This window comes from Neophocaena asiaeorientalis, unplaced genomic scaffold (assembly GCF_003031525.2).
Source record: "Neophocaena asiaeorientalis asiaeorientalis breed wild unplaced genomic scaffold, Neophocaena_asiaeorientalis_V1.1 scaffold962, whole genome shotgun sequence".
NCBI lineage: Eukaryota > Metazoa > Chordata > Mammalia > Artiodactyla > Phocoenidae > Neophocaena > Neophocaena asiaeorientalis.
In genome coordinates, this window is record NW_020174277.1 from 573,541 (window position 1) to 595,957 (window position 22,417).

At 43.6% G+C, this 22,417-nt stretch overlaps 1 protein-coding gene and 1 pseudogene across 1 annotated transcript in view; both read left to right on the forward strand.

The window, feature by feature from the left end:
• Positions 1-2,755, forward strand: part of LOC112406843 (max dimerization protein 1-like) — a 10,704-nt pseudogene extending 7,949 nt beyond the window's left edge.
• Positions 1-15,573, forward strand: part of LOC112406855 (glutathione S-transferase A2) — a 17,730-nt gene extending 2,157 nt beyond the window's left edge. The window contains exons 2-7 of the mRNA XM_024755871.1: positions 6,821-6,933; positions 9,016-9,067; positions 10,066-10,198; positions 11,865-12,006; positions 14,202-14,333; positions 15,196-15,573. Of these exons, the coding sequence (XP_024611639.1) occupies positions 6,847-6,933; positions 9,016-9,067; positions 10,066-10,198; positions 11,865-12,006; positions 14,202-14,333; positions 15,196-15,321 (672 nt within the window). The 5' untranslated portion in view covers positions 6,821-6,846 and the 3' untranslated portion in view covers positions 15,322-15,573. The remainder of the gene's footprint in view (positions 1-6,820; positions 6,934-9,015; positions 9,068-10,065; positions 10,199-11,864; positions 12,007-14,201; positions 14,334-15,195) is intronic.
• Positions 15,574-22,417: the final 6,844 nt, after the last annotated feature.

A 22,417-nucleotide genomic window follows, 5' to 3' on the forward strand; every position in this document is an offset into this window, starting at 1 on the left:
GTCCCCTGCATCGGCAGGCGGACTCTCAACCACTGCGCCACCAGGGAAGCCCGATATAACTATATTTTAAAAGAGAACATTGAGGTACAGAGATAAGACAACCCCCCCTGGGTTTACATACCTTATAAAGGAAAGGAGTTGGGCTTTGTCTCTAAGCCTCCCTTCTCTCTGCTAAGAAACGCTGTCCTTAGGAGCACCCCCAGAGACACAGATCCTTTGTTTCACACTGGAATTATCGCGGGATACATTCCTTTTAGGGTATATAAGCCTACTTCCTTATGAAGGTCAAATATAGTTATACTAGGGCTCAATTTACTCACAGTAAATTTTCAGGATGTCAGAGTAAAACAAGGCACACTTTTGTCCATTTTTCCTCATATCGAGCCCTTAAGAATCAGCTAACAAAAAGGAACTCGTGAATTTGATGTTTCCTTCTCTTCTTCCCATTTAACTGTTAGTTGGCTAATGGATTCCGAATGGGGAAAAAATTAATAAACGAGGGTCTCAGAGAGCAGCAGAGAGACTGCATAAGCATTACTTGGTTGGGCGGTGGCAGCCGGGACCGTAAGTCAGAAGATGCCTTCAATTGACCCTAATGCTCACAAAACATGTGAGCTAGGAAAGTAGCTTTACCTCTTTGAATCTCAGTTTCCTTCTCTTGACAATAGGATATTAGAAGCTGTTTCCCGGGGTTGTCCTGAGGGTGAACACAGTTGCTAGATATTGAGTGTGAATCAGGAACACACGTGTGTGACTGATGGCAAATCATCGAATCTCTCTAGTTCCTCATTTTCTGGGGACCAGGAAGTTTACGTCACCTTTGCCCCAGCCTTGAACAGGCCTTTGGAAACCTCTTATTCAAAAGGAGAAGAAAGTTGCTTACAAGGAACATACGATAAAATATTACATAAGTGAAAATTTCATTTCCTTTTGTAAGGTGATCCTCAGGCCCTGGATAAGGGAGCTTAGTGTGAGGGGGACCTGTGACCTCTGGTTCACAGCAGCACCCTTCACAGAATTCTGCTGAATCACAGCACCTCCATTTCCCGTGACAAGAAAGTACACAATCTCCAATTACAAAACAGATGAGTTAAGTATGTTTCCAAAGGATTCTTTACTTTCTAAAGGTTAGACCATTGAGTCCTTACTTTAACAATGTGGATGTTGGGACTTCCCTGGTGGTGCAGTGGTTAAGAATCTGCCTGGCAACGCAGAGGACACAGGTTCAAGCCCTGGTCCGGGAAAATCCCACATGCCGTGGAGCAAACTAAGCCTGTGCACAACAACTGCTGAGCCTGCGCTCTACAGCCTGTGAGCCACAACTGCTGAGCCCACGTGCCACAACTACTGAAGCCCGGGTGACTAGAGCCCGTGCTCCGCAACAAGAGAAGCAATAAGAAGGCGGCGCACCGCAACGAAGAGCAGCTCCCGCTCGCCACAACTAGAGAAAGCCCGGGTGCAACAACAAAGACCCAATGCAGCCAAAAATAAATTTATTTTTAAAAATGTGGACATTGAAAACATTTTGATATCTAAAATCAAGTCATAACGTACTTTTCAGGGAGATCTTTATTGGGTAAAGAGAAGTCTATTTTTGTCCCAAACGCCACAACCACGAAAATTTGCAAGATAATCTTAATGTTTTTCAAACGGAGCTTGAGAAACTCTCCGCGGCCGTGGCAGCGGCTGCTCTTCTCCGGGTTCTGTCACGGTGGCCTGTGGTGCCCAGCTCTCCGGTCCCCTCCCCCTTCCGGCGAGAGTGGTCGCCAGGGAGGCCCTCTCAGCCCTGCTCTGCGGGGTCCACAGGGGGGCGTGGGTGCTGGGCGGCGGCGAGCCGGTGGGCAGTGGGGCTTGTTCCCGGGGCCCCCGACGCCCGGTGCAGAACGGCGGCGGCGGTTCGCCTGAACATCCAGGTGCTGCTGGAGGCTGCCGACCGCCTGGAGCGGCGGGAGAGAGAAGCTGAACACGGTATGCCTCCATGTTACCGTGCAATAACAAGGACAGAGATGCCTTAAAACGGAGGAGCAAATCCCACAAGACTGAGCTGCTCTCCCTGTTCCATGTGCTTTGTGACCACCTAGAGGGGTGGGATAGGAAGGGTGGGAGGGAGGGAGACGCAAGAGGGAAGAGATATGGGGACATATGTATATGTATAACTGATTCACTTTGTTATAAAGCAGAAACTAACACACCATTGTAAAGCAATTATACTCCAATAAAGATGTAAAAAAAAAAAATCCCACAAGAATAATAGCAGTAGCAGATCTGTTCACAGTGAAATGGAGAAGAATAGACGGGCCCACCCTGGCTTGTGCCTGGAAAAGTTGAAGGGGCTGATGCCACTTGGTCCGGAATCAAATGGACACCCTACGTTGAGTTTATTAAGAAAAGCAAAATTGCACATAAAGACACTTGAAGGTTGTGACAGAAAAGCCATTCACCAAATAGACCAGCTTCAGCGAGAGCAGTGACACCTGAAGAGGCAGCTGGAGAAGCTGGGCATCGAGAGGGTACAGATGGACAGCACAGGCTCCACCGTCTCCTCGGAGCCTCCGACTCCGACGGGGAAGAGAGGAATGTGGACGCCGAAAGCACAGACTGCCTCACGGGAGACCTGGCCCGGAGCCGCAGCAGCGCGAGCGACTCGGACGAGCTGGGAAGCATGCAGCGCCTGGCCAGCGAGGAGGGCTACTCCAGCTCCAGCATCAAGAGAAGAAAGCTCCAGGACGGCCACAAGACGCGTCTTGGTCTCTAGGAGAGCGTGGTCGCTTCGGCTGCCGCCCGGGTGGTCCTCCCCGTCGGTTCTGATTAGGTAGCTTATCGGACCTGCTCACAATTCCCTCACACGTCGGCTTCCGTGTACCACCGTCACCAAAAGCAGCTGAGTGAAAGTTGTCAAGGAAGTGCTTAGGATTGTGGGTTTCTTTTCTTTTCTCTTTTTTTAATTTAAGTCCCATCCCCATCTTGAATGGGGTTGAGCGGGCCCCCGCACCTGCTGGCGTAGGGTAGGCACAGCTGAGCCAGCCAGTGCAGCCTCGACACCTAAGGGCATCACAGACCCGTTATTGCTCCGTCTCGGGTGGCTGAATGCAACTCGTCCCTCTTAGAAGTTGGAGGACGTAGACCAGGATTGTGGGTTTCTGATTGCATCCTCTAGCTTCTCTCTTTCTCTCCGTAAAAATTCATCTCTGAGAGACTGTACATTCCAATCAATTTGAACCACCCAAGAATTCTTAGACCGAATAAGCACTTCTCACGTCTCGGCCATTTCCCCCCTTTTATTTACTGTCTCCGTGTAGTCTACCAGACCTTCCTTAAAGTTCTCTGGCTTCCTATGTGACTTGCCTAGCAGAAATGTCCGAATGTGTCTTGCGCTTAGGAAACTGAAGGAAACAAACTTTTAAAGTTGAGATCCTGATCTCAGAACTTCAAAGTAAGCTTTGAAAGTGGGATTTAAGAGCGCTTAACCATGGCCCTCACCGCCCGTGAGCAGGCAGGAATACCTCCAGAAAACACACCCTTCACACATCCCCCCCCCGCGCCAACGCCCCCGACCCGGGTGTGGAAGGGAGCAGTATTTCTCACTCTCAAATGGACCCCTTGCGAGCACGTCTTTGGGGTAGCACAGCTAATAAAAGTTCCAACATCGTTTGTTCTCACGAACAGAACGGTACCATCTATTTTTGTGCGCAGTTCTTGGGATCGTGCTGTGTCCCGCTCTCCCAAGACACATTTCCCCTCCAAGTCGGTTATGCTCCTGGTCTCTGGAACATTTTTTTTCCCCTACCTCAGAGATAAATGAGATCTCCATTTCCCACTTAACACAAACTGATTATGCCTCTTTTTTTGTTTGTTTTTTTCTGAATAAGTGACATTTGGTCCAATTCTAACCTATTTTCCTGTTTAACTTTCAGCAATAACTGAGCTTTGGTGCTAGCTGAGCTAGTGGGCAACATCAGTGAAAGGAAAAGTCCACATTTCTCCTCTCTGTTGCAGGTGAACAGGAGGGGATGGTACAGCGTTACTAGAATTCCTCTCCTTATGATTATTTTTGGACACACCCAGAAACTTCTTTAAGGAGGCTTTTGGGTTAATAGTTTAAAAGGCTGATTTTTCTTTTTGTTTATGATTTCTCCCTTAAGTCGTCTCCCACTTTGTAGCATTTTTGTTTAAGCTAAAACAGAGCACATGTATATGTACATGACACATTAAATCTATAAATACTATTTATTCATTTGATATAAACTAATGTAATGGAAAATAAATTCTTATGACTGTGCTTTTATAGATGTTCTAGAAACTTTGTATGTAGGTATCTACAGACTTGGTTCATTTCCCCTTACTATTTTTGCATTCATATTTTTGAGGTCTCGATATTTTCAGCCTCTGGTGAATCTTTTTCGTTGAATTTGAACCATTTGTAAAACCTGTGGCGCTGAAACAGAGCGTGTGTCACAAAGTGATGAGAACATTCCTAAATCCACAGCCGCACCGCAACTTCAGGGCTCCCTGGCTGAACCAGTAGTGGCGGCGCCTGTGCCCCCGGCTGGCCTGTGGTCTCCCCGGCCCCAGCCTCACGTCCTCAGCGCCTCTTCCTTGCCCACGACTAAAAGTTCAAGCGCACTCCTCATGGAATCTCATTCTAGACGTGAAGAGCAGTTGAAACAAAGATTACTTTTGTGTTTATTTTTTCTTTTTATTGATTTCTTAATGTATTAATTTTTTTAAATTGGAAGTAGTGATTCCTAAATGATTCCAAAGTCATCTGTAATTCTTCTATTTTTGTTTTGTTCTCTTTTTCTCTTCCTTTCAGCTCTGGGTGTGGGGAGAGGCAGGTGACACAAAGGACTTTTTCTTTTTTATTGCTGGAATCTTTTCCAGTTACCAGCTGAAGATTTGCACTGAGATACAACTTATATGCCTTTTGCATTTTTAAAGCCCGCTTCCTGAATTTAAGCAGAGTGATAGTGTTCAAAGAGCCAGTTCAGCCTGTAACATGTTTGAAAAAGATACATCTGCACTTTTAGGTCCCTTTCAAATGCCATTCGCTAGACCTCGCAAGCATTTTAATTGCTACATTCAAGCACCTCACGAGTCCACGGTGCTGGGTGCTGTACGGCATTGAAAACTCAAGACTTTGGGAAAAGCTTGTGGGCTTGCGCTGGGGGAGTGAAGGGAACAAAACTTGTGTATTTGTTTGTTTAATTTAGAAATAAGCCATCTGCGAGATGCCATTATTTTCTGTGTTTTAATTGTTGTGCCTTTGAGTTAAACTGCATTTTTGTCTTTTGGTTGAAATATGAAATGTACTGTCCCAATATTAAATAGTAATTATTTGAAAGAAAAAACAGAGCTTGGGATTTGGATAGAAAATGCAACTGTTTCTCCCTAAGTCCTGGCTTTGGGACTCCTGCTTTTAATGAGTCCTGTGTGTTTCCCATTCACACCCATGATGGAACTAGTTCTGTCCATTGTCGAAGCCTTTGAGTTTCATTCTCTGGTTCCCTGCTATGTCCACTCCTCATGCAGGCTGCTGTAGACCAAGGGCTTTCAAACTGCACGCACCCGACAAGACCCAAGTATCTCTTACCATTACAGTGAACAAATGAGAGTGCACACGTGCTTTCTTTCACCCATACATGCAACAAAACTAAAAACTCATAGAACAATGCTTACCTCTTCGACGTGCAAGGCACTCTGGTATTTTCTATTTTCTTCTACTTTATTTTAAAAATTGGTGGATTTCACAATCCGATGAAGGATTGTCACGTATATTTTGAAAAACATGAATATGGAAAAATGAAGCCTAGACTTGGGTTCATATAGAAGTGGATTTGAATCCCAGGTCCGCCACCTACTTTGAGCAAGTTACCCTAGAAACCTCAGTAACCCCAACTGTAAAATGAGAGCAGTGACAAACTTCACTGCGGTTGATTTTTGTAGGGGTAAATGAAAATAAATTTGTGAGAATGCCCAGTGTATGACAGACATTGAACAAATCTTAGTTCCATCCCATGCTGTAAAATTAATGCAGCAACATCCCTTGTTGTAGGTATAAGATGTACCAAGAGAGGTAATGTAGAATTCCAAAAAAAGGGAAGGAATTAGCATCCTGTGTTTGTAGAAAGAACTAGGAACTTTTGAGCGACCGTTAAGCAAATCTGAGCCCCGTCTCAGCTTCTGAACAAATGCAGCATAACAGCCAAGGAGCTGAAGACAGACTCTGCAGCCTCCTTTTCACTGTCAGCGAAGTCCTCTGGCTCCAAGGCCCCTCCCTCCCAGGCTCCCAGGGCCTGCATCTGTGTGGGTTCCAGACCTGCCCTCTTTTTAATCCTGGGCGTGGATTTCCATGAATGTCATTTAAGCTCTGAGTGTCTGTTTCATTAACGGAAAAATGGAGATAATTACTATTTCATGAGACTGTTGTGAGGATTAAAGATATAATGCATCCAAAGGGGTTAGTGTTGGGTCAGGACCATTAGGAGGTTTTTAATAAATACTAGTTCTTTAGTCATTCTGCTCCCTAACCCCCAGCCATGCATCCTCACCACAGACTCACCTCTTAGCCTGCCAAGACAATCAGATTTTACCCAATGGAGACTGGACAATGGTTTGGTGCAATTTCCCACGGTTGGCTATCGGGGTGGGAATTTGGGCCAAGGCAGACATTCCAGGGACTCTTCCGACTCTGCGACAAAGGAGGCCAATACTTCTTCAGCACTGTTGGTGCTGTTCAGTCATATATCATAAAGTACATCTTGCCTCTGTGGTTTTATTCTTTGTTCATTCATTTACTCATTCATTCATTCATCCATTAAAGTTTAGAGAAACCAGGAGACTGCCATCATGGCGGGGAAACCCAAGCTTCACTACTTCAATGGACGGGGCAGAATGGAGGCCATCCGGTGGCTCCTGGCTGCAGCTGGAGTAGAGGTAGGTCCTGAGTTTGTTCATCTGAAGTTGAATCTAAATTAACTGTATCAAAGTACTTTTCTCACGTAAGCTAGGGGACTGTTCTAACTAAATGATCTGTTAAGAGTTCTGCATTAAAACAAATTTGTCAGTTATTTAAGAGATAAACAGATTTGTCCTAATATGTTATTAAAATGTCTTCTTATTAGGGAGAATAAACAGAGTAAATTTAAGAAACAAATCACATCGTGTGGGCCTAATTTGGATTTTGATTTTTAAAATTATAAAATATTATTTATGACATTTATACAGCTGTCAAAAACATAAACATTAAACATCAGTTGATATTTAGTAAACTTCGTTAATGTGTTAGGTGCTATAATGTATTGTGGTTATTTTTAATAGCTTTAATGCTTTAGAAATATACACTGAACTATTTAAAGTTGAAATATAAGATATCTGGGATCTCTTTCAAATTATTACGAAGGGGAGAGGGGGTAGGCATATAGATAACTCACAGCTGGGTTGAGCTGATAATTATTGAAGCTGGTTGATGGGTACAAGGAGGATTATGATAATTTGCTGTTCATTTTTCGGTATGCTACAGATGTCCATAACAAAAAGACAAAAATATACATATTAGAAAATAAATGTAATTAAAGTTAAAACATAAACCAGAAATACAGAGAGGGGCGGATTGTAACAAACTGCCTGTTAGATTTAATGCATTCACTCAGCAAGGAATTTGCTGGGCACCTTGAAGTGCTAGGTTCCCTGCCAGGTCCTGGAGATACGGGGGTGAACTAGACAGACACAGTCCCTGCCCTCAGGCAGCTTACACTCTAGTGAGGATGCAGACAAGTAAATATGTGATTAAAAGAGGGGTGGGAGCATCTAGGAGGACACCCAAGCACTTTAAACTGTTAAAATGATATATTCTCAGGAGCAAGTGTGGGACTCTGTTGAGTGCTTCCCTCTAGAGGTGTCTCTGAGAAAAGCACTTCTCAGCCCAAGTCAGAGGGACACAGCAACTCTGTGCGGGTTTCCTGGGGAGGGAGTCATGGACAGACTCTGGAGACTTGGTCCATGAGGGGAGAGCAAGCAGTAAAGGAGGGTTTCAGGTGAGGTGGCATCCTGCAAAGGGAACCTCTAGTGTGCTCTCTTAGCCTCCTAACAGCATGTTTACCTAAGCCCCTGTGTTCAGAGCCCCTGGGCAGGATGAGTTCACCACCAGAAGGTTAAGTAGGGGGAGATGCTGAGAGCATCCCAGGCCTCCTCTTGACCAGCCCAGCCTGACTGAGGAGGGTGTGGGACAAGGCTTACCAGAGGCTCTTCGTCGGGACTTCTGAGTTCTCTGGGTCCAAAGGCTGATCCTCACAACCCCATCTCTGTCAGCCTCACAAGCAACAGCCCACCAGCAAGTCCCATCCTACCTCGGCCACCCTCGCACACTGACCACCCACCACCCCCTCTGTTGTCTAGAACTGGGTGCTTTATAAATTGTTGCCCACACACCTCACTGTCTGTGTAGTCTGACCCTATGGGATCATGTAGAGCCACAATAAACTGTTTAGCAAGTTAGAAACTCCCAATTCCCAAACTTTTCACCATCAAGACCCCTTTTTAAAATATAAAGTTGAATGGAGGGAGGTCATATACAGCAAAGGCCCCTGGTGGCAGCATCTTGGGGGTCAGTGGCCCCATGGATACCTCATGCTGGGGGACACTCAATACCTTGTCCTGATTTCACAAGGAGAGAAGGGCTTTCCAGAGATATTAAAACGCCATAACTAGAGGAACTTCCCAGTCCCTTCCCTCCAGTGATTTCCCCCTCCCAAATCACAACCTAATGATTGACAGAGGTGGAGACGGTGTGGAGGTGAATTGAACTCGCAAAATAAGCAATTACGTGCTGCAACCCATGCTTTTATCGTGGTGGCTCTAATCCAAATTTCCAAATGGCCATGATCATCGTCCTCTGTGTACCCTGCCAAACTCGGAAATCTTAGCTTCTCCATAGTATGCACCAGACATTGGTCATTCAAGTTCAATAATGTTATGGAATGAAATACCAAAAACTCATTGACTGTTTCTGCTTTCCAGTTTGAAGAGATATTTATAAAAACTCCAGGAGACTTGGATAAGTTAAGAAATGGTAAGACCAAGAAACTAAATTCCTCTGATGGGAGGATCTAGTACAAGTCATAAGTTGAGGGTTGAACCCCAGCAATGCCATGTGTGTGCATGGTGGGAGCGGGGTCAGTGGAGAGGGAGAAGCATGGTTAAAGGTAAGGGGTGGGACTTCTTGAGCAGGTCTTGCAGCTCACTCAGGACTAGGAAGGGCTGGAACTCTGAGTATTTGCTAAAGGAGCCGGCCTTGGCGGTGCCCTGTGAATGCCCTCTCTGTGCACTCCCTGCCTTTCTGCACCATGAGTGACTGTATCAGTTCAGGATGCCACACAGCCCTCCCACCCAAGGAAAACAAATGCATTAGAAAGAAGAGGGGAGAAACAGGCCCAGCAGTTGCCTTGAATTCTTTTCTCTGACAGGTTTGACATGGTAATATCATAGCAATATTGCAGACACAAATAACCAGGTGGTGTTGAATTAGTTCGAAGTCCAGGTGAACGTGTGAGGAGGGAGATAAAGAGCAAGGGCCAGCATCAATGGAGTTGGGAAAACAGGCCTGTCCTGCACACCATCCAGTGGTGGGATTTGAAGGGCATACAAAACACTCTATGTAGGAGTCTCTCTTAGAACTGGCCTTAATGCCATGAACCCCATGAGACTTACTTTGAGAATTTCCCTTTTGACTTGGCAACTGGCCGGTGGAACTTCTCCTACATTCTTCTTAAAAATCCATGAAGACAAATCAAACACATAAAATAAAGGGACATACCATGCTCTGAATGGGAAATAAAAAGTTAACTGAAATAATAGATTGAAAAGAAAAAGGCAAATTGATAAGCGAAAGGATTACAGGAAGCTAAAAGCAAAATGGTATTCCCATTGAAATTTTACTAGGTAAAATATTTGTTTCCTTTTATGTCTTCAGTCATTTCAACAAAAATTTTGATACATAAAATGTTTCAGTTTACCTTAACAGTATGATTCATCCAATATTTCACTCTATTTCTTTTCTTCTTTCAAAAGAAGGGAGTTTGATGTTCCAGCAAGTGCCCATGGTTGAAATTGATGGGATGAAGCTGGTGCAGACCAGAGCCATTCTCAACTACATTGCCACCAAATACAACCTCTATGGGAAAGACATGAAAGAGAGAGCCCTGTACGGTATTTTTTCTGTTCTTTCATTAATGATTAATAAGAACAATCTAGGTCCTTCCCTGAGTGAGCAGGATGTGTTCACAGGGATCGAGACAAGGGACAAACTGTCTGAGTGTCTAGAGGATAAAACCTCAGAAGGTAAGTATCTAGACAAGGTGATTCTCCAGTTTCAGAAATTATAAGAATGATAACCAGGAACCTAATTTATCAGCCCTTTATATGGACTGGCCACTTGACAAGGGTTTGCAGAGACTGAGCCCACGATGCCAGGGTTATCTGGAACATTTTAATATCAGTTTGTAGCAGGCAGATTTATTCAATACAGCCATATTGGGGGGGGTCTCCTCTGTGTTGTGATGGGACCCCACGATTGAATCATTGAATGTGGCAGTTACTCAAAAAGTTAAACACAGAGTTACCATACAACTCAGCAATCCACTACTAGGAATATACTCAAGAGAATTAAAAATATTAAAAATACAACCACACTAAAACTTGTACACAGAAGTTCATAGCACTATTGTTCGTAATATTCAAAAAGTGGAAACAACAAAATGTCCATGAATGGATGAACAAAGGCAGGCACATCCATACAGTGGAATGCTATTTGGCCACGAAAAGGAATGAAGTCCTGATCTGTGTTACAACATGGATGAACCTTGAAAACATTCTCTTACAGAAAGAAACCAGACACAAATGATGCATATTGTATGATTCCATTTGTTTGGCATGTGCAGAACATTGCTATCCGTAAAACCAGAAGTAGTTTAGTGTTTGCCAGAAGCTGGAGGGAGGGAAGAACATTGAATGCCTGAAAAAACACTCAGCGCCTCTTTTGCAAGTGATGAAAATATTTTGGAATTAGAGTATGATGATGGTACAGGATGCTGTGACTTTACAAAGGAATATCACACAATTTTACACTTGAAAAGGGTGACATTCTGGTATGGGAATTATATTTCAATAAAGCTTTCATTTAAAAAGACTATTGTAGGAAACCATGTTTGGAAGAAAAACAGCAAAGTTACCTGGAATATGTACTGTAGGAACAAAATGAAGAAACGCACTATTTTGGGGGATATTTTGGGTGGAGTCTTGAGAAACACAAACAAGGCCAGAGTTGGGCAACAATATGTGAAGAGGGTTGTGGAACCATATTCTATGGGAAATAACTGGAGGAAGTGCTGGTTGGGCATCTAAAGGGTCCTGGTAGTGTAACAGGATGGGACAGGAAGAGGGACGTGGCTAGGTCCGTGGTGCCAGGACTCTCTCTGGACATGACTGAGGTGTTACTAATTCATCACACTAACTGTGCACAGAACACACCACAGCAGAGACGGAAAACCCTAGGCGTGGTCTCAGTGGTTACCTGCAGTGATTCCACCCGTTTCTCTCATGCCTGTGACTCTGGACAGGTCACTGATACGCTCTGTCCCTACATTTGGTCATGTATATAACAAAAATATTAGACATATATCTTCCTCGATGGCTTGCTCTAGAATGAAATGTTAAATTTAAGAAAAATCCTAACTAAATGACTGACATAGAAAAATGCACCCAATGGGGGTGATTTACTCTGCCACCTCTTGATGCCCCATCCTTACCCATTCTAAACTGTAAAATCTAACGCAGGAGACATTTGACAATTCGGTCATTTTGTCTTTCAGGATTGATATGTATGCAGAGGGTGTGGCAGATCTGGGTGAAATGATCATGCATTTGCCACTGTGCCCACCTAGTCAAAAAGATGCCAAGACGACCCAGATCAAAGAGAGTATAACAAACCGTTATCTTCCTGCATTTGAAAAAGTGAGTGGACTGTTCAGCGTTTTTGGCACTGAGATCAAAGAACAAAGAAAAATAGTGCTTGGCATTGCAGGGGCATTGACCTTCACCTCTGTGAGCCTTTCTGAATACTAATGTAGCACCCTGACTCTAGGGCATTTTATAAAAATTGACTATGAGGAAGAATTGTACCCAAGTTTTACCCAAGTTATACTTTTTCAGCAATTTTTTTTTTTTTTTTTTTGGGGTACGCGGGCCTCTCGCTGTTGTGGCCTCTCCCATTGCAGAGCACAGGCTCCGGACGCGCAGGCTCAGTGGCCATGGCTCACAGGCCCACCCGCTCCGCGGCATGTGGGATCTTCCCGCACCGGGGCACGAACCCGTGTCCCCTGCATCGGCAGGCGGACTCTCAACCACTGTGCCACCAGGGAAGCCTGTCAGCAAAATTTTGATTTACTCAGACCCAGTCTGGAATGCTTATACTTAGAGCTTGGGCTATGGAAACTCTGAGAGCCACACTGGAGCCTGGAGTACATGGATCCTGCAGAGCACAGTGCAGGGCCTTTGATCCAAGAGGAGCACAATGACAGCAACGCATCAGAAAATATTCTGGTAGCATGTGTAGGGAGATATGAGACCCTACCCATCAGGAAAATGTGGTACTGTTTTGGGGATGGATGAGATGTACGGGGGTGGAGTGGTGGAGAGGAAGCATCAGAAGAAAAGTTGTTCAGGAAAAACTAATCTACAAATTTTGGGGCCATGGCTCTCAGACTTTTGAAGAAAATCATACAAAACCAAGAAAATAATGTTCCATCATTATATGTAGTATATATCTTAGTTAATGTTTCTCTTTGAAGGTAAGAGGAGAACACCTCAAGATCCAAACTACCTGAAATCATGCTAAACAAGAATCATGAACTGAAAAAAAAATGATCGTAAGAGATGCAGAAGGCTAACATAAAAATAAAAAGCTTAACCAACACCCTCATCTTTATAAAGTTTAAATCATTCTTTCATTTCACAAGTATTAATTCGTTGCTTATGTGTCAGGTCCTCGTCAAGGAGTGAATAATGGTAATCAGAAACTACATTCTTCTGGCTTTATTGTGCTCAAAGTTTAGGTACATTCACATGGTGGAAACCTCTATAGTCATTGCAGTTTAAGTACATCTGTATTTTGAAATCAAAGATCCCCATGATAACATCAATGAAAAATGTGTATTACAAAATAGCATTTGATGTCTTACTATGTTCTTTAATTTTTAGCTATACCTCTATGTTCATACATAGTCTGGTAGGATATTTGCCAAAATGTTATTATCTTTACTTGGTGGTGATATGTGTGTTTTTGCCTCTATGATTTTCATATTGTTGCAATATTTTAAGTAAGCATCATATATTTTTTCCAATATTTTATTATGAAAAATTCAACACATAGAAAAGTTGAAAGAGATGTACAATCAACTCATACATACCCGCCACCTAGAATCAAAAATTAGTATTTTGTTATTATGTTTGCTTCATCATGTATCTCCCTATCCTTTTCTCCTCTGATCAAACATATTATTTTGGGGGGTGTTTCAAAGTAAGTTGCAAACATTAAGTGCAATCATCCCTAGACAGTTCAGCATGCAAATTATAATATATTCCACAGTGTTATTGACAGACACAGGTGGAATAGGAGTCAGAGTCAATGTTGTCAGGGAGATGGGAATTCAGGTTGACCCAGGTTTATTTCAGCTTCCAGAGGGAGAGACCAGGAAATGAGGAGAGCAGACAAGAGGAGAGAAGAAATACAGACTCTGCAATAATTTGCTTAGGGTGGTAGAAGGCTGTCATGAAGGTGGAATCACTGCCCAAGGTGGGGGAGGCGAGAGAGAGAGATGGATGAAAGGCCGCATTATGAAGTTCAGAGCTGCACGCTTTAGGGTGTGAGGTCAACAGAAACACGGTGTATATAGTGGAAGCAAGTAAGGCAGCCACAGCGAGGTGGGAACAGGAAAAGAAAATGGTGGCCTGGTTTCCACTGAGGTTGAGGAGGGAACAGCAGGGACCCACATGGCCCGTCTCACTGATCCGGGGGCAGCAGAAGGTCTGAAGGTCCACACCCACCCAGTGAGGCACAGAGGGGGAAGTGGGGCAGGGGAGACAGAGGAAGAGCATTGGGCCCAGCCTGCCTGGGCCTGTGTTCCTGATCTGACCCCTCCATTTGCCAGGTGTTGAAGGGTCATGGACAAGACTATCTTGTGGGCAACAAGCTGAGCAGGGCTGACATCCACCTGGTTGAACTTCTCTACTATGTGGAAGAGCTGGACCCCACCCTTTTGGCCAACTTCCCTCTGCTGAAGGTGAGCTCTCTCACAGCCTTTGGGGGCAGCCCCCATCTCCCACCTTGGCATCTGCTCTCTGGACCCTGGGACTGTGATGCTAGGGTCCCTGACACTGTCCAGGCCTCACTGCCCCCAGGTCTCCACAGTTCACTCCAAGGCCTTGGTCTGGGGCATGGAAAGAATCTGGTCACGCCAAAGACATTGGAGATGGTCACTGCCCCAAGGAGAATGACTTGCCTTTTCCTAGGAGAGAGACCCAGGACTTAGTGCCTCTCTCTGCCCCTGTTCCATTTCAGTGTCTTTCTTCATTTCCTCTTTGCTTCCCTCCCTCCCAGGTGTGTCCTCCTCTTTCTATACGTGAGTCTGTCTGCGCAGGTCTGCCACCATCTCATTTCTTTCCCTCAGCTCCTGTTCCTTCTCTTACAAGTTCATTTCTCTCTCCCCATATCTCCCTCTCTCCGAGGGCAGATTGGTTCTGACTGGTCTCATTGTCTACCTTTCATGTTTTCTGTCTTCAGCTCCAGCCCAATTCCCCTATACCTTCCCGTCTTGATATCTTGGAGCCTTTATCTGTGTTGCCGTGTGAGACACATTACTCTTCCTCGTATTGCACGACAGGGTGAATCTGTAGAATTTACGTGTAGGAAGAACATGAGGAAGACTTGAGCTGAGTGAAGTCTTAAACTAAGACATCTCTGGGGAAAACGTTATAATGCTTTTATCTTCCTGCCTCACTAGGTGTCTGTGTCCAGCCTCATTCTGGTGCTGATGGAGGGGCCTCGGCTGGCCCTTTTCTGGGAGTGTCTCAGAGTCCCTGGTTTGTGCTCACGACGGGGCTGGTCTTTGGCTGCACTCTGAGCTGTGCTCTTGTGCGTTGCAGGCCCTGAAAACCAGAGTCAGCAATCTCCCTGCCGTGAAGAAGTTTCTGCAGCCTGGCAGCCAGAGGAAGCCTCCCATGGATGAGAAAAATTTGGAAGAAGCAAAGAAGATTTTCAGGATGCAATAATGTGGGCGTGGCTGCCCAGAACACAGGGAAAACTTCAGGAGATTGAAGTTTTCCAACAGTGAAGTGCTTTACCTATATGTAGATCCTGGCTACTGTGAAGCTAATAAATATTCCAAAGTATAAGGGCTAATTTCATTACAATGCAGATTTAGATGCAGAGCAATCCATTTTGTTTTGATCACATACGAAATCATGATCTCCTCCTAGAATGTGCCTGGGACTTAAACATAAATAAAGGGAGAGAAAGTGTCATGGACTCTGATCTGTTCAAAAAATTGTCATACACCAACTATCATAGTCAAAAAGAGTTAAGTAGAAGTTGTCATCTGATATTCTTGGTGACGCAAAGATAGTCTTTTTTGAATTTTGCTGCCTTTCTGACCCACAACCTAAAAACTTTTCTTCTCTTTTTTTTTCAGAGGACCTTTTTCCTTCAGGTAATCAAACTTTTTTCCTATTCAGTTATGGAACTAATATTTATTTTATATCTAATATGGAACATTCTGTGTTCCAGGAGCTCAGTAACTAAGGATAAACAAGCCAGATATAGTCCCTGTCCTCAAGGAGGTTACACTAGTGAGAAAAACAACAAAATGGGTAATTTTAATCCAGAATCATGCTGGCCTTGTGTATCATGCTCCTACAGATGCTGTAACAAGTGACAACAAGTACAGTGGCTAACACAATGGAAATATATTCCCTCACAGTTCTGTAGGCTCTTCGTGTGAAATCAAGGTGTGACAGGGTCGTATTCTCTTCGCAGGCTTTAGAGACGATCCTTCCTTGCCTCTTCCTAGCTTCTTTTTTTAAAAATTTATTTATTTATTTAATTTTTGGCTGCACTGGGTCTTTGCTGATGCATGTGGACCTCCTCTAGTTGCTGAGAGCGGGGGCCACTCCTTGTTGCGGTCCACGGGCTTCTCATTGCGGTGGCTTCTCCTGCTGCAGAGCTCGGGCTCTAGGCGCACAGGCTTCAGTAGTTGTGGCTCACGGGCTCCAGAGCACAGGCCCAGTGGTTGTGGCGCACGGGCTTAGTTGCTCCACGGCATGTGGGATCTTCCCGGACCAGGGCTTGAACCCATGTCCCCTGCATTGGCAGGCAGACTCTTAACCACTGCGCCACCAGGGAAACCCTCTCCCTTCCTCTTAGTTTCGTGATTCACACGCCTTTCTTACCAACATGCTGTCACACTAATCCCATCCAATCCTGCTTCATTTCAAAAGGTCAGAATTTTCATGAAATAAATAATGTATTATCAGTGACAGCCCTCCCCTCTCTGGAGCTCAGGCTTGTGAAGAAGGCTCTGAAAAGGCTCCAGAGTCTGACGTTGGGCAGAAATGCAGCGTGTGGCAGGGCAACCTGGATGAGTCCCAAGAGCGGCATGGTAGGGATATGAAGAAAATTAAATAGGGTCTGTAACAGAGACTAACTGTGGGGGGAGGCGAGGGGAGAGCTCTGCTCTATTTTTTCCTGCTTTAATGCAGTATAACTGACAAATAGAATTGTACAATATTTAAAGTGTATCATGTGCTGTTTGATATACACCGTGAAAGGATTGCCCCCATCAAATTAATTAACACATCCATCATCGCCTTACATATTTACTTTTTTAAAATACAATATAGTGTTATCAACTAGAGTCACCATGTTATACATTAGATCCTCAGACCTTATTTATCCTATAACTGAAAGTTTGTACCTTTTCCCAATGAGAGCTGTACTTTATTTTTTTTTTAATTTTTATTGGAGTATGGTTGCTTTACAATGTTGTGTTAGTTTCTGCTGTACAGCAAAGTGAATCAGCTGTACATATACATATATCCCCTGAGAGCTCTACTTTAGATGGATGGTACGGGAAGGTCACTCTGGGGAGGTGATATATAGGGTGAGACACAAAAGTGAGAAAGAACCAGACATACAAGAAGATGGGCAAAGAGGGGTCCAGACGGAGGAACCAGAATTTTCAAAGCCTTAGCATGGAAAGCAGTGTCTTTGGTGCACCAAGCCAAAAGAGACATTGCTGGAGAACGGGTGTGCTATGTGGCATGAGAAGGGGCAGCAGACGGCAGATGACACGCTCCTTCAGTCCTGTCAAGGAATTTGGATTTTATTCTAGGTGAAATGGGGATCCAATGTCTGGCTTTCTTCCATAAGATTTTGCCCAGATGATACAGTATTTTGGGAGGTATAGTTTCACACTATAGCTATTTGAAAGCATTGCTTGAACTAAAGAAGTAAAATTTATCTGCTTCTGCACCGAAAAAGGATGGAGAGAAAACTGAAAACCAGTCACAGAGTGTGGATTTGCCAAACTAAACTAAATTAGCTTTCTGGGGTTTCATGGATAAGTATGCTGGTATAATTTGTAAAACTTGTCAAATAAATGAATTGTAAATGACATTAGAAGGACAGGGGTCGAGAATTCCCTGGCGGTCCAGTGGTTAGGACTCAGCACTTTCACTGCCGAGGGCCTGGGTTCAGTCCCTGGTCGGGGAACTAAGATCCCACAAGCCGTGTGGCCAAAACATAAAATAAAATTCTTAAAAAAAAAAAAAGGACAGGGGCCAACTAATAAGACTACTATTTACTATTTGCTGGTATAAAAAAAAAAGGTATAAAAAAAAAAAGGACAGGGGCCAACTAATAACCTAAAAAAGGACAGGGGCCAACTAATAAGACTACTATTTACTATTTGCTGGTATAACTCACTGAGAAGGTAAGTGTGGATCAAAACATTTTAATAGAATCATTTAAATATACTCAGGGAGCTACGTGCTTAACCTCACCAAATCATTTCAAAACCTAAAGCAGCCCTGTAATAATGGGAATAACTGCCTCTAATATTGTTTTTGTTTTTGTTTTTTTTTCTGCGGCATGCGGGCCTCTCACTGCTGTGGCCTCTCCCGTTGCGGAGCACAGGTTCCGGACGCACAGGCTCAGCGGCCATGGCTCACGGGCCCAGCCGCTCCGCGGCATGTGGGATCCTCCCAGACCGGGGCACGAACCCGTGTCCCCTGCATCGGCAGGTGGACCCCCAACCACTGCGCCACCAGGGAAGCCCCTAATATTGTGTTTTATAAATGGATATTTTTTTAGGCCCGTTTGTGTCTACATTACTAAATTTCTGTAAATGTGTGTTTTGGAGCTGTAGTCTTCTGTTTGACCTGTAATATCTTAGCACGTGGAACAAGAATTATTAACCTCCTTTGTGCTATGGACCCTTTGGCAGTATGAGATATACTCCTAAATCAGGAAAATATTAAAAACAGAGAATAAGATACATAGGATTACCAAGGAAACCAATTATATTAAAATATTGCTATTTAAAAAACACATCTGTAGTAGGTAATATATGTACATTTTTGTTTGTTTGTTTTTTCGGTACGCGGGCCTCTCACTGCTGGGGCCTCTCCCGTCGCGGAGCACAGGCTCCGGACGCGCAGGCTCAGCGGCCATGGCTCACGGGCCCAGCCGCTCCGCGGCATGTGGGATCCTCCCGGACCGGGGCACGAACCCGTGTCCCCTGCATCGGCAGGCGTACTCTCAACCACTGTGCCACCAGGGAAGCCCATCTTTTGTTTGTTTATTTTTACATTTTTAAATAAATATTTTAAATAATAAGATCTTGTGACAGGTCTAATAGCTTCTGTAATTTTGAGGTAGAAAAGAGTGCAAACAATAACAAATGGATATTTTTATGCTAAGCTCTCTTGAAACAAAGCTTCCAGTACAAGAATGTATTTGTGGACCTCCCTGGTGGCGCAGTGGTTAAAGAACCTGCTGCCAATGCAAAGAACACGGGTTTGAGCCCTGGTCCGGGAAGATCCCACATGCGTCGGAGCAACTAAGCCCATGCGCCACAACTACTGAGCCTGCACTACGGAGCCCGCGAGCCACAACTACTGAGCCCGTGTGCCATAAATGCTGAAGCCCGCGCACCTAGAGCATGTGCTCCACAGCAAGAGAAGCCACTGCAATCAGAAGCCCGCGCACCACAATGAAGAGTAGCCCTCACTCGCCGCAAATAGAGAAAGCCTGTGCACAGCACAAAGACCCAAAAATAAATAATAAATTAATTAATTTTTAAAAAAAGAATGTACTTGCGCATTCACACAGATGCTCTATGCACACATACATACATTGTACTTAATTGCGAAGTTCCATATTTTAAAATTCTTTGAGAATTTAAAAACATTAGATAAGGGATAGTTAGGGAGTTTGGGATTGACATCTACACACTGCTATATTTAAAATGGATAACCAACAAGAACCTACTGTATAGCTCAGGGAACTCTGCTCAATGTTATGTGGCAGCCCGGATGGGAGGGGAGTCTGGGGGAGAATGGATACATGCATATGTAGGGCTGAGTCACTTTGCCGTGCACCTGAAACTATCACAACATTGTCAATCGGCTATACTCCAATATAAAATAAAACGTTTTAAAAAGTAAATTAAAAAAACATTAGATTGATACATAATATGTCATTGGGATTTCTTAGAGAATTGATTTTGCCTAATTTTTTTCCAATATATTTTAAATAAATTAACTTGTTCGCTTATCTAGCTATTATCTGATTGATTGGTGGATTTTATACATTCTTTTACAAAGCCTTATATTCCACTGTCAGAAACAATTTAGTTCCTGGTACCAGTGATCCTTCTGCAAGGAGACCGAAGCACAGACCTTTCCAAATCAGAGCAGCGTGTTCTAGGACAGCATCTTTATGGGAACAAAGCAAACCTCACTTTATGTCATAAGCGGGACATAAAGACTTTCCATAAACCAGAAAATATATATTCAATATCCCTTAGATGGACACAGGAAAATGAACTGTGTACCAGGTTACTAGACTGACTTTCATAGAAAGGAATATCCTTAGTCTTTCTCTTAAATTACCCAAGAATTCACATTACTAAAACCCAATTTCCATGGACAACACAGAATGGAGGCATGATGCCAAGACAATTGGAGACAAAGTTCTAGAATGTAGGCTGAGGATAAAAAAAATAAAGGCATGCAGTTACTGGTCTACTTAATTCCTTTTATTCTTACACACTTTAAACAATGGATTATGCCCTTTAATTTTTTGACTTCAAAGGCACGTTTGAAAGGTGTTTAGACAGTGCCCGCAGGGCTTGAAATCATTAAACCTGAATTCAGAAGGCTCATCTGGGTGGAGCATTGATCACACCCATTCATCCCTAAAGCTGGAGTGAACACAGTTCCAAATCTCATGATTCAGAAGTCACACCAGGGCCTTTAAAGCTTTAATACATTACGAATAACATCCGTTTTTGCTGAGCAATTAAAAATATTTTTTATGATGGGAAATTTCATACATTTACAAAAATAGAAAGAAGTGTATAAAAAGCCCTATGTACCCATCACCCAGCCACAGCAATTAGCAACAAAATGTCACTCATGTTGCATCTGTATTTCTACCCACTCCCCCTCACAGCTCGGTTAATTTGAAGTAAATCCCAGTATCATATTATTTCATCCATAAATACTTTGACATGAGTGTCTAAAAGATAAAGATCCTTTGGGGAAAACATTCTATAATATTATTATACTTAAAAAATTAACAGTAATTCCCTTATATAAATGTTCAGTCATGGTTCAAATACTCCCGATTGTATCACATTTAAAAAGAATAACTGCTATGTTAGAACGAGAAGCTAAAAAAGGTCTACACATTGCATTCATTTGAAGAATGAATTCATTCTCTTAAATCTCTTTAACCTATAGGCTCCCCCTGCCTCTTTGATTTTCATGCAGTTTACACATTTTCCTATAGAAATATAAAAGTAGAGTCATTTGAAATGTATTAACCACTTGAGCTGGAGAACAGTGCTTCTAAACGTGAATGTACATACAAATTCCCAGGGGTCTTAAAATACAGATTCTGGGGGTAGTGCCTGAGTTGCTACAACCTCCCAGGTGATCTGTATGTTGCTGGTCTGGGGACTACTCTATGAAGAGCAAGCCTGTTGAGTTCCACGTTATAAATATTGCCGATTTTGCTGTACATTCCTGAGGTGCTTCTCTGTTTCCTGTGTTTCCTGTAAGTTGATATCTAGAGGTTTGAATGAATTCCAGGTCAATTATTTTGGCAAGAATTCTTCACAGGTACTGCTGCATGCTTTCTATCGCTTCACACCAGGAGGACCATCGTGTCTGATTGCCCCGCATTTAGTGATGTTAAATATTTAGGGCAGTCAACCCCGATATTTCCACTACAGAGATCCCTATTCGTAGCTTTAGCAGCTATTGACATCATCATCATTCTGATGAATGGTTCTCAACACTGGCTACACAGTAGAATCAAGAGTCCTCTTTGAGATCAATTATATCAGAATCTCTGGGGTGAGGCCCAGGCAGAGAGAGAGAGAGAGAGAGAGTGTGTGTGTGCTTGCACACTCGTGTACCTGAATGTGCTTTAAACCCCTCACATGGTTCTAACAGGTATCACGTAGGGTTGAAAAACCACTGGCCATTTTTCATTCTGGTTTCCAAATGGTGATATTCTCAATCGATCCTTTTTTCTTCATTTATTTTGCTGAGCTCTTAATGTGTGGAAGCGCTGGCTTAGAAAATGAGCCAGGTAACAGGCTACAAAATAAATCAGCTCCCATTCATACCATGAAGACACTCCTCGTCCTCCCAAAGCCACCCCTTACCCTCCCCACAGCCCTCCTTGCTTTCAGGGACCTCCCTCCCCAGGTACCTCAAGCTGTCCAGAGCCTATCACTCCACCAGGTCTCCCCCCATCATGCCCCATCAACCTCTCAAGGCTATCTTGGGGAGGTGGGGATGGGCTTCTAATTTCTATACTATTTTACCTTCTTCAAAATGAGCATGGGTTATGTTTCTAAAAAACATTTTCATTTTCAGAAGAAAAGGAAAATGTGAAAAGACCCACTTTTTCTAACTCTGCACTTTTGCTTTAAATCCCCATGAGTCATTGAAAATCCTCTCGATTGACGTCTTTGGGCTACAGATGCCAGCATTAAAATATAGAGATGACTGTAATTTGGAAAGTGAAAAACCTCAGCATCCCCTAATCTCACCCCATTTCACCAGTCAAGGCTTG